At 43.8% G+C, this 12,758-nt stretch overlaps 1 protein-coding gene across 1 annotated transcript; it reads left to right on the plus strand.

Annotated features, from left to right (window-relative positions):
• Window positions 1–5,535: 5,535 nt before the first annotated feature.
• Window positions 5,536–7,939, plus strand: LRP88_14615 (sodium:solute symporter family protein; the record flags this gene model as incomplete). The annotated part of the gene is made up of 8 exons (XM_083250954.1): window positions 5,536–5,669; window positions 5,718–5,880; window positions 5,935–6,046; window positions 6,099–6,270; window positions 6,323–6,350; window positions 6,406–6,640; window positions 6,689–7,022; window positions 7,075–7,939. The coding sequence occupies 8 exons, from the start codon at window positions 5,536–5,538 to the stop codon at window positions 7,937–7,939; spliced, it is 2,043 nt and encodes a 680-aa protein (XP_083093354.1).
• Between the last annotated feature and the right edge of the window lie 4,819 nt (window positions 7,940–12,758).

Below are 12,758 nucleotides of genomic sequence, written 5' to 3' on the forward strand. Positions count from 1 at the left end.
TTATCTAAAATATCTTAGTTCCTTTGCGTAATTTCCTTAAGTAATTAATTAAATCTTTCTAGGGACTTATACTTTAGTTAATAAAGGTTTAATACCTTAGGGTTTTTTTAAATAAAATTATTAATAATATTATTCTTAGGCTAAATTAATATAAGCCTAAGCCTAGCTTTGTTATATTATTTAAGCTACCTTGCTAATAGGTATAAATCTAATTCTAGAAAGCGTATTAATTAGTTATAAATAAACTTCTAGATTTTAAACTTTTTAAATTAATATATAAGATTTAGCGATAATATTATATTACCCCTTCTAAGGAGAGTAGCTCTACCTTAGGGGTTATAGCTTATAATGCTAGTGCTTTTATTATAAGCTAAGTTAATATAAATATTAAGGAAGTAGTTCTTCCCTATATAATACTAGTATACTAGGTAATTCTAATAATTACCTCGCCTTAATTTATAGGCTATATTTATATAGAAATTCTTATAGTCCCTAGGTTAATTAAATAATATAATATTTATTCTAAAGGGTTAAGCTATCCCCGCGGCTACCTGCCTATTATTTTCTCTTTAGATAATTTATATAAGTTATAACTAGGTCTCTTATCTCTTTGCTAGGTTAATTAAGAGCTAAGTAAGCTATGCGGTAAAGTTATTAATCCTTGAATTAATTATCTTATTAGGCTCCTTCTTAAGGACCTTAAGGGTCTTAGTAGTTTTTATAAAGAAACTAAAGCTTCTTAGAGGGGTTAAGGCCTAAATAACCTTATAAGTATTATCCTTAGTTCTAAGGTAATAAGTTTTTTAAATTTTAATCTTATTTTTATAATATTATTTAATTATTTAAGTAAGATTATTATAATTTATAATAATAATCTCCTTAATACTCTTATTATGCCTTTTATATATACCCTTAATAACTTCCTTAAGTAATATTTTATAAATAGCTTAAGATTAGCTCTAGGAGTTTCTTTATTTCTTATTAATTTACCTAAAAAGGTATTAATACTTATTTAATTACTTAATAATAGCATAGAAATTAGCCTTTAGCCGCGCTTTATTAAGCATCTTAAGTTTCTCCTTAGCTATTTCTAACTAATTAAAATCCTTACTTATAAAGGACTCCTTTAGTTTCTCTTAGGCTTCTTCCTAATTAAATCCTTCTATAACTTATTAGACCTCTCTTTTAACCTTGGGATTAATATATAACTCAAAAAGTGCTACTTTCTTCTCCTTAGAGATATTTATAAGCTCTGCCTACTAGTTAAAGTTCTATAGGTACTTAGTTATATCCTTCCCTTTAAAGAGAGGAAGGGGGTAAAGCGGGACAGCAAATAAGGGACTAGTTAATCCTTTAGCTAGGACCTTCTAGAATAAGTCGACGAGGGCTATATTAGCTATGGTCTTATTACTGCTCTTAGCCTCTATGCCCTAGCTAGTATTATTTTTTAATATTAGGTTAAGTCCTTTATTATTTTAAGCTATTATTGCGGTATCTATAGTAATTATTATCTAATTAATTAATTCTAAGTGGTTCTAGTCTATATTATTTATACTTATGCCTTAGGGAGCGCGAAAAAGACTAGCTATAGGTATTACCTTAAATATTATAAGGATTAAGATAAGGGCGATAAGGGTTTTACTCTTTGTGACTATCTAGATAAGTATTCTAATAGCTAAAATCTTTTATTACCGCTTTATTAAACCTCTTTTTAATAACTTAAGTAAGGCTAAACCCTTAGTTTTATTAAGAAAAGGTATTTCTTATAAGAGCTATAAGTTAATAATATCTTTTTTTTTTATATCTATAATTAGTAAATTTCTTTTTCTCTTAGTATTTACCTTTTATAAGGTATAAAAAGGGTTTATTTTAATCTTAAAGTTTAAGGAGGAATTTAATTAAATAGTTTTATATACTTAGGGGTTAAAGAAGAGTAGAATTCATCCATAGCTAGTCTCCCTTGCGGCTAGGCAGCTTTTAGGGTCTCCCTAATCGCCCACTTCCTATCTCTTATAATAATTCTTAATATCTTATATTATTTAGCTTAGTAGTAATTATATTTATAGTTTATTAATTAGTAATATAAGAGTGCACTCTCTTATCTAATTAATTAGATCTACCTTTAATAATATATTTTAATTATAATTAAAGTAAGAGCATTAAAATTCCTATATAGGGGCACTAGATTTATTAGAGAAATAAAATATACTAATTATAGCTAGTTTATATAATTATATAACTTTTCTCAAAGACTTCTAAAGAAAGATCCCATATACTTCTTAGTAAGGTAAATATAATATAAAATAATAAGGGTAATTAATTAATTAATAGCAATGGAGATTTAATTAGAGAAAGAGCCTAAAAGCTGCTCCTTTCTTATTGACCATAATAATAGTGATAATAATCCTTATGGCCGAAGGCAACTAGTCTCTGACCTTTTTCTACGTACAGGAAATTGCTCAATAGCCTAAAATGGCTTAGCACCTTTTTCCTCCAACTTATTATTATTCTAATAATAGAAGTTAACTATTATTATGCTATTAACCGCTAGCTAGAGAATATCTCAGGTCTAGAAAGGTCTAATCTAATTAGCCTAGAGCCTTAAGTCTCTCCGGATATATATTATAACTCTTAGCCGAGTTTTATTATTATCCCACGTCTCGATAGGTATAAATATATTATATGCTAGATAGGTTTTAGTTAAGAAGCGGCTATCTATGTGGGCCATCTATGGTTCTTATAGAAGGACAATATCATATTATTTAAAGTCAGCTAGCGCTAGGGCGTAGTCGTGGGCTAGAGGGATCTTGCCGACGTTGGCCTAGAAGATCCTAAGCGGCTTCCTATTATTCTTTTAGGTCTATGAGTACTTATTCCTAGTCATAAGTATAAGTAATAAGTATTATTTGCTATTTCCTTAGTGAGCCTAGTCTAGGTTACTCAGGCTCCTCCTCTACTACGTCGCTAGGCTAGGGGGTTATGGCTACTATAATACACGAGGGTATCCCCGATGCCGCTAGGCTTAGAGAATAAATACTTAGCTACTTATATAATATACTAGTATTTATTTATAGAGTAGTTATATTATTTTATTAAGATTCTTATTATAACTCTATATAGTATTATTAGTATGACTATGCGCTTACTACCTAGATATATTCTCATTACTCTCTAGTAAGCCAGCGGAAGACGCTATATACTTTCTTCGGTTAAGCAGGGCACTCTTAGAAGCTAGCTAGGTGAGGTTCTAAGCAGTTAATGCACTACTCTGATGCGGCATAGTCGTCTGCGCTGTGTCTAGTCTTACCATAGCGTTAGCAGACTAGCTGCCTATAGCAATTACGGGAGAAATAATAGCCCTAGTATATTTTATATTATCTAAGGCGGTTAGTCTTATTAAGAAGTCTGGCTGCATGGCTGCTAAAGACTAACTAGTATCTCTTTATAGGCTTTAGGAAGGACATAAGTAAGGTCTTAGTTAAGAGGTTATCTAATACTTATCGCATAGGACGCATATTAATAGGCTTAAGTCTGGTCTAGATTTTAATCTCGTCGTTAATAATACTATCGCTATCTACCTTATTACTACGAAAGTTAGTTAGTTTTATGGGAAGGTCTAAGACCATATAGGTAAACTATTCCTTATTCGTTTCCACTGTCATAGCCCTAAGTTTAGCCACCCACTTGGCCTACTTTTCTATAAGAAAATCGCGGGTCTTAGGATCGGCAGTCTAGATGGCCCATCCTAACCTGACTTAGAATACTTATCGGATCTTATCTGATACGGCACCGAGTTTCTCCCGGATAAGGGTCCAGATCACGTAGCTGCTCTAAGCCCGAGCCGGAGCTTTGGCCTCTAGATGGATGAAGACACGGAGATCTTATCGGGGTGGGGCGGCGGTTAACGGTTGCCCCTGATGATGAGGTGGGTGTATTTATTGGCGCTATTGTTGCTGACGATATTGCTAAGGCTAGAGGGTTTAATAGTCGTCTATAACCGGAGGCGAGGCGGCAGCGATGCTGCTATATATGGGCTTAGAAGTAGATCTATTGCTAGAGAGCTCCCGCTTCTAGGAGTTAAAAAAGCTATTAGTAAATTATTAAGTAAGACGCCACTATGATCTAGTAGTAAATTACTAGGCGGCTTCTTTAATCTTAGCGCAAAAGGCCTAGAAGACTATTAACTTAGCGTCGTATTCTTTAGCGTGTTTACGCGCGAGGTTATTGGCCGACTCGATGATAGAGATTAGTCGTTGCCCGAGGATCGATGAGGCGTGTTCTCGTGTAGCCCCTTCCGTAGCTGTAGTAGTAGTGACGGCGATGAGTGGTGAAGATGGTATCTGAGCCGTCCGCCCGGGTCTAGGTAAAATACTAACGGGGGCGTTAATGGCTGCTGGGCTGTTCTGCAAGAGGGCTGCACGGGCTCCTCGATTAAGATTAGCGGGAGTGTGGATCCCTAGATCGAAGGGGTCCGGGATAGCAGGCGGCGGGCTTATCATCGACGAAGCCATCGCCGCGGCTTGTGGCTGCGCAAAGCGCAGATTGGGACGTTTGTTGTGCACTTATTAGGGATTTTGGTGTAGGTAGTGCCACTTTCTTAACACTTGTATGCCAAGAAAGTGTGATGTCGGAGGAAGGTGACTTCAGACGCGTGCACCCCTGCCACTACGCTCTTTAGGGTAGCGTTTCGCACGACCGACGATCACCAGAATCGGCTATGATCTCGCCTGAATGGTACTATAAACCAGTTATGCGCTGAGAGCCCAATAGCTTCAGTGTATGGATTTGAGGAGATGTGTTGAAGCCTCTTCAATTAATGCGAGGTGGGAGCCTTTGAGTCCCCTTGTCAGCTGTGTGGACTGTTGGGTCAAAGAGTTTTCCGTAACCTCAAAAAATTTCCAGAAACGCCACGGGAGGAGGCGAGATGCATACCTAGATGATACGTACGTAAAGAATGTGGAAGCATTGACTACTTGTCAATCAAATCAGCTTGATACGTGTGGCCGCCGGTGAGGCTTTAAACCCCAGATACTGTCAATCGGAACATTATTCAAACTGCACGGTCAACATCCCCGCATCTTGGCAGCCAATTACATCGGTATCTGGGTCGAGAGCTTGCTGATGGGAGCGAGATAGCGGGCCGGCGGCCAGGAGAGAACGACGATCACTGGCAGATAAGAAGATAACGCCCACAATCAGACAAATCATGGCGTTGAAAAGGCGCTTATCGTGATTTAGATCAGCCTTATCTGCGCCATCCAAGCCATTTTTACTGACATCTCCGCGCGGATTGCAACCTTAGTTTTTACCCCACGCCTTTGGTCCGACCATGTCAAGCTGGCATTGTCCAATCAGGATGAGTCTACTTATCACCAAGAGCATGAACATGTACGATCACCTTGTGAAACATGCGTTCAAGACTCCAATATAAAGTGTGAACCTTGGCAGTTGGGTCAAGTTCTTGGCTAGACGAGCTTGGTCGCTGTAATTGTCTTGTCAAAGAGGTACTCCTTTGTTTCACAAGAATTCGCAATCATGGCAGGTGGCGGTGGTCCATCTTCCGGCACTGTTGAGCCTCCCTTGAGTCAAGCCTACGGATACGGCATCATTGTCGGTCTTGGCTTTCTCTTTTCATTGGGCATGATCTTGACGACATGGATCCTGAAGAGGTATTGGCGTCTTGTCCTGCATCCATACGCTCTTGGCTAACCTAATAGATACAACAATGAGCAGCAAACCTCGGAAATGTTCAACACGGCTGGCAGGACAGTCAAGTCTGGTCTGGTCGCCTCTGCTGTTGTTTCTAGCTGGACCTGGGCGGCAACACTACTGCAATCATCTGGAGTTGCTTACAGATATGGTGTTTCGGGACCATTCTGGGTATGTGAGAGAGTGGCCTTGAGTCGTCTCATTAATATTGACGTGTGATGTCAGTACGCTTCGGGCGCAACAGTCCAGATCATCCTGTTCGCCACCATTGCAATTGAGTTGAAGAGAAGAGCACCAAACGCCCATACCTTTTTGGAAGTCATCCGTGCTCGCTATGGTGAGTTGAGATTTCGTGATGGATATGCCCTGGACTTCACTAACCGTACCAGGACGCCTCACACATTGCGTCTATATCTGCTTCGGATTGTTCACCAATATTCTAGTGACTGCCATGCTGTTGACCGGAGGTTCCGCCGTCGTGACATCTCTCACTGGCATGCACACCGCTGCCGCTTGCTTTCTGCTGCCTCTGGGTGTCGTTCTGTACACAATGTTTGGAGGGTATGTGATTCAACTACTTTTCTGCCATGAAATGTCCTAACCAACGATATAGTATCAAGGCGACGTTTCTTACTGATTACGTGAGTAACGCTCTCAAATATCTGAGAGCTTATCGTTCTGACTGTCGTGTTCTAGGTTCATACGGTTGTCATTCTCGTCATTATTCTCATCTTCGCCCTCACGGCGTATGCTGGTGGCTCTGAGCTTGGTTCCCCATCAGAAGTCTATAAACTTCTTGTCGAGGCTGCGGCGTCTCATCCGGTAGAAGGAAATGCTGAAGGCTCCTACCTAACCATGAGATCAAGAGAGGGCATAATCTTCTTTGTCATCAACATTGTTGGCAACTTTGGAACCGTCTTCATGGACAATGGTATGTATGATTCTCGGTCAACAGGATATATCTCTAACTCAGCATCAGGTTACTACAACAAGGCTATTGCGGCTCATCCGGTGTCTGCACTGCCTGGATATATCATTGGCGGCTTGTCCTGGTTTGCTATTCCTTGGCTATGCGCCACGACCATGGGTCTCAGTGCCCTGGCCCTAGAGACAAACCCAGCCTTCCCAACATATCCGAACCGCATGGATCCGGCAGACGTGACGGCAGGCTTGGTGCTCCCGTATGCTGCTGTCGGCTTGTTAGGAAAGTCGGGTGCCATCTGCACCCTCATCATGATCTTCATGGCCGTGACATCAGCGACGTCGGCCCAGCTGATTGCTGTATCTTCCATTTTCACCTATGATGTTTACCAGTAAGGCTTCTGTCATTTGTCATTCCTTTGGTCCTGCTAACGCACTTTGTAGAACCTATATCAACCCTCGTGCCTCTGGCAATCGTCTGATTGCCGTGTCCCACTCCAGTGTCGTCGCATACGGTACTATCATGGCAGGCTTTAGCGTAGGACTTCACTATGCCGGTATTAGCATGGGGTGGCTCTATTTGTGGATGGGCGTCATGATCTCTGCGGCCGTCATCCCTGCCACTTTGACCTTGCTTTGGACTCGACAGAACTGGATCGCTGCGGCGTGCTCACCGGTTCTTGGACTCTGCTGCGCTCTCATTGCCTGGACAGTCACCTGCGCGAAAGAATTCGACGGGGTCTTGAGTGTCGACAACCTCGGCACCAACAATCCTATGCTCGCGGGCAACGTCGTTGCGCTACTCAGTCCCGTCATCTTTGTTCCCTTCTTCACCTTCGTGTTTGGGCCAGACCGTTATGACTGGTCGTCCATGGCAGCCATCAAGCAGATTGAGGACTCTAATTCGTCTGATCTTATGGAGGATTCCGAAAATGCTTCCCCACCGGCAACGTTTACTGTCGTTGCCCCCGAAGAAGACAAGGCCAAGTTGAACAAGGCTTCCAAGACGGCCAAGATCATGACAGTTTGTATGACTCTGGCGCTCCTTATACTTTGGCCTATGCCGATGTATGGCTCATCCTATGTTTTCTCCAAGGAGTTCTTCACTGGATGGGTCGTTGTGGGAATTATCTGGCTGTTTGGCAGTTCCATTGCGGTTGGTCTTTTCCCACTTTGGGAAGGCCGTCACAGCATGGTTCGAGTGGTCAAGGGAATGCTAGGAAAGTCTAGCAAATTTGAGGTTGATCCTGCGATTGAGGGAAAAGTGGTTGATGAGGAAACGATCAAAGACTTGGACCAGAAGGATTGAACGCGCCGTAGGTGCGTCTGTTATGATTAGCAACAGAAGTTTTGGGGATACCCAAGTTCGCGTAGATCAATCAAAGCACGAAATCTTGTCTTATCTCGACCTTTAAACCATCCCATTCGGCTTGTTTACCCGCCGTAGAGTCAGGGGTGATGTTCCACCAGCGCAATAGAGTGTGATGATAAGGAGTATGGATACCACAGGTCAAATTGTCCCAAGGGCCCACCTTTTAGGCTTCATAAGCGACATGAAAGTTGACCATTCTCATTGATTCCCGATGATGGGTTGGGATTAGGGTTGGCAAAGATATGGCCAATTCCCACACCAGATACCCTATAAACGCAACGTAGCAGGCCTCGCTATTACTTTGGTTGAGTAGTTTATCTTCTCATCGCGAAAAAGGAGACTATGTTGTCCGGCCGGCCTTCCATAGCCGATATCTGTGTATATAGTCTATCGAATGGTGTGTGGCACCCTGGGATGTTGTTGTTGTCTATCGAAGTGGCCCGTAGCAATGAGAAGACGACCATGAGAGAAGATCGAGTTAGAACTAGAATGGCAAAGTCAAGTATGCAGAGCTGGCCAATCAGAAGATTTATCCCCCGCAGAAGGGAGAGGCTATTTTCTCAACCTCGCTCTAACACACAATAGCGATCATCATCGTCACTCCCCGGTCCACATAGCACAGGCTCACGTTGGTAAGACACCCAGCTCCTGCAGAATCTCTCTCTCTAACCTCCAACGCAGCTATCATCTCCAGCATGACCTCTAGTTCAGATCCGTTCTCCATAGCCGAAGATGGGACCATCCAGGTCGCAGGGACCTCGGGCGAGACAAACGTCGCCGTCTGGAACCCGAGCCTCCCCACGGCCTTCCAAAACGCTCAAGATGCCACCTATTTCACCCGTCTCCAAACTCGACACTCATACCAAGAGCTGAAAGCGGCGTTCGACCTGACTCCAGATGTGGATCAGACGTTTTGCCTGTCGGTCAACAATGTAATCCTCGTCTTCTCTAAGGGTACTTCTGAAGAGCACCATCAGCAAGTCCGCAAAGTTCTCGAAATGATGCAGACCCATTCAATGCGTGCAGATGCGAAAGGCTGTGTTTTTGATGCGAGAACAAGCGCTGATGCGGGGATTGTGTTGGATCGAGTTGGGCAGCACAAGGTTTTTATGGTTATCAATCAAGGGCCACCAAGGCGATGAGTAGGAGCTCTGAAGGTATCTGTATATGAAACGGTATTACGCTACATTGCTCACGAGCAAAGTAAGAATTCGGGTCCATTGCCAAATCAAGGAACCCAGTGGTGGTGACCCATCCCCCAAATTAACACGACTGGCCAAATCGTCAGACTGCTATAACGCCACGATCAAGGCGGCTGGATGAGCCTCTGTGTAATCGTGATATCCTGTCTGGGGTCCCAATTAGCGACCCGAGCCGAGAAGAGTCGGTATCTGGCAACACATAGAGCCTAGCCAGCGGCTCAGAGAGCGAGGACATAACTGTGCGGGACGACAACGATGCTTTCTCCAAATTAGACCAAGATTGAAACCCCGAAATGACTACTATCACGCACGACCGGGTTAGATTTTCCACACTTCGTGTGCCCAACCACGTGTAATAACCAACCACCTTCACTTGCGTTCTCGTCCTAACTCTTTAGACCGGTTCTCGCACCTCTCTGCATTAGATTTCGCGTGCCTATGTCGTCCCATGTCTATTTCCGTTCATTCTTTTTCACACTGAATATTAGCTAACGGCCTCGGTTGCAGCACTATATGAGAATACCGTGTGCAAAGACTTGTGAGACAAACCCGATACATGCATCAATGTCCTCTGTTTCATCCAGATTGCAGATACTTTGACACAATTTGTAGAAACGCAGAGAGAACTCATATCACGAACAAACGACAAAAAGAGTAACCCGTTGGAACATGACTCAAAGAACCGTCATTTAATACAATGCCATCTTGGCTTCTCTTCCAGAGATTACAGAGAAGTGTAACAGTCAAAGCCGGGGGCGAACCAGGAGGTGGTGTCTTAACAACTTGAACCAATGTGGAAGTAGTGTCAGCGCGTCCAGACCTAAAAAATTTCTCTGTCTAAAAGTAAGAAACAAAGATCGTAACAAAAGCAACTAGACACAAAAGCGTTGTTTGTTGAAACATCGACCTCTCCGAAGCCGAGCTTTTCTCCTGGTTCTTTTCCCCTCCTGCCAGCTCAAGATCTAACTCCTTATGGATGAGCGCCACTGCTGGAACCCTGGTCGCGACAACGCCACGTTCAGCCTCTCCAGGTTCGAGGACCCGGGTAAGGGTTATCAAGCTCATCGTTTCCCACAGAGTGATGGTTGAGTTGTGAACTGTCTGAGTTCCAATGGGCGTTGGCTCGCTATGACCGTAATATCCACACAGTTCTGTGAAGCCATAGGAAGATATTAGACCTAGAACTGAGTAGCAATCGCCGTTGTTGTCGCCTTCGAAGCCGCTACAAACCGCATCAGTATGAGGAACACAAGCGGAAGAATTGCTCAAATACCTCGGGCAACACATCTTGAGAGTCTCGGAGGGCAATAGGACTTGCTTCCAAACCTCATCTGGATCTGAAGGCTGTGCTCTGCCGGGCTCCCAGTGACCGAGCCAGCGAGAGTAACTCTGCGTCAAGTATCCCGAGATCTCTGTGAAGGATCCACCTTCGTTAACGAGGGCAGCGGCGGTGGTCCAGCCTTGGGGGCAGTGAAGACCGGGAGAATAATAATGATAGAATCCAGGGTCAAGGATCTTCGCATATACATCAGTCATGAGCTTATCGAAGGCGTCTCCAGATGGTATACAGTCGCCAAATGTTTGGACACCGGTACAGGTTGGGTAAGCCCAAAGTATGCCGGGTTCTTGTGTCACGCCCAAGTAAAGATGGTCTGTTTCTGTGGCGCATGATGTTGGTGCCGAATAGACCGTTGTTAGCGGTCCGAAGTTAGTAATGGTGGCTTTATGACCAGTCACAGCTGTTGCAGTGGGCATCTTGGGATGAGGGTCGAAGAAGTCTCCCGAGTGTCTTTACTCCGTTGTTTGGAAAATAATCTCACCATTCTAGGGCTTTAAAGTGGACAAGAACCAAGTATATGCACCTATTCTTTGAACACTTCAAGCAAGCTTAAAAGCTTGCTGTGACAGCACGATGGAGTGGCGCAGTTTCTCCTGGCAGTTCAAGCACCTCAGGGAGGCCTCTCTATCTCCTGCAATGGCTAATAAATGCGATCGAGGGTATCTCGGCTACTTCTAGAATCGGCCTAGTTGGAAGAGGCACAGCAGTCGAGTAGCTCTCCTTGGCATTGCATTGTAGGCGGGGTGGGCTGCTTGAGGCTATACTCACTTGCATGTGATTACAGTGCATAGCCGAGGACATGCAGAGTCTCTCCGCATTCTACATTCTTCGTATGCCCTTATGATTGCTTTTATAACTCTGAATTCAGCAGCGGAGCGGGATGCCTGCTGATCTAATACCACTACGAGCTGTATTGTGCCCGTTTGTCAAGGCAGCAACAGATGCCAATCTTGGTTATTTGCCGTAGGTTTCCTTAGTGATAGACCGGTTATCTGAGTACTACGATCGTAGCCGTCCAATTCGATTTGAGCTAGAGCCAGCCTGCCCAATGATAACCAGGGCACTCTTTCAGGGCTATCTTCGTGATGACCCATGCATGACCGGGCAGCCTGGGCCCCAAATGTTTCAGTGAGCTCTTGCGCTCAAGGATGCTAGAATTTGACACCTATCTGGAGAGTCATTGGGTAGGTAGGGAGAATTACCAAAGTATAGTGAAAGACTCAAGAACCTGAAGATCTGTCCAAGCTCCTCCCATGAATCTCAATCAGAGGCTGTTGTCCCACTCCCGTCCGTCTGATGATCTGGATGGTGGGTGTGAGCCGATGTGTCCGTCAGCTCAAACCGTATTGATCTTTGGCTTCAAGGAAATTTGGTAAATCTTACGCCGCTGTACATATGTACTTTTGCCTACAGAAGCCGCATTTCAGATGGGCTTCCGGGCTGGGGTATACGAGTAAATCTGGATCGTTTTTCGCTAAAAATATCAGTGAGCCGAATTATAGTGACCACTAACAGATAACAATCTATTCCTTCATTACAAAGCAAATAGGCGAAATTCATCATTCCGGAAAGGGCGGACTCCTGAAGCTGGCCCTGAGGCAGAGATCATTTGGTCAGCCAGACAACCCCGATCAGAAGAATAGTCCAACTGCCGTGTCTTCGTTTCTTAATCCCCAAGAACCATAATAGGTGTCCGAATGAGTTCAAAGCATCAGTCTGGCTGAAGCTTGTTGCCGTCTTCTGTGAAGGATGGATGAACTGCAAAGCCCTACAGAACTTGACCACCTGAGCTTTACAGCCCACATTGAAAGCTAGATGAGTGAATCTGTCCCTGGGCGGGTCATTAGAATATGTACCCTCTGGGTCACACTGACCCTTCATCACAACATCAGAATCGCAGGTATAGATAAATTGGGCTTCACCTTGCACGTTGATTCGTATTCTGTCCTGAAGGTACTTGCTTAGGCTACGGTACACAAGAGGGTCTTCACCTTGAGGCTCTGTACGCCACCAAGGGAAGGGCCGCTTGCTTGAAGTGAGGATATTGGTGGAAGATACGAAGACTCTGTTCCATCGACATGCACTGCCATCTTAAAGGGCAAATGGGGCAGCGGCCGAGCTTTTACGGCCATGAGTGGAAGTTAGTCTTGAGACGTCTTCTGGCTGTACTTGAACTTGGGTAAATGGAGGAAGGCCAAGGGCCGTTCCAAGACAA

Source organism: Fusarium phalaenopsidis, assembly GCF_050370095.1.
Source record: "Fusarium phalaenopsidis strain FUZ10S chromosome Unknown contig_32372, whole genome shotgun sequence".
Classification (NCBI taxonomy): Eukaryota; Fungi; Ascomycota; class Sordariomycetes; order Hypocreales; family Nectriaceae; genus Fusarium; species Fusarium phalaenopsidis.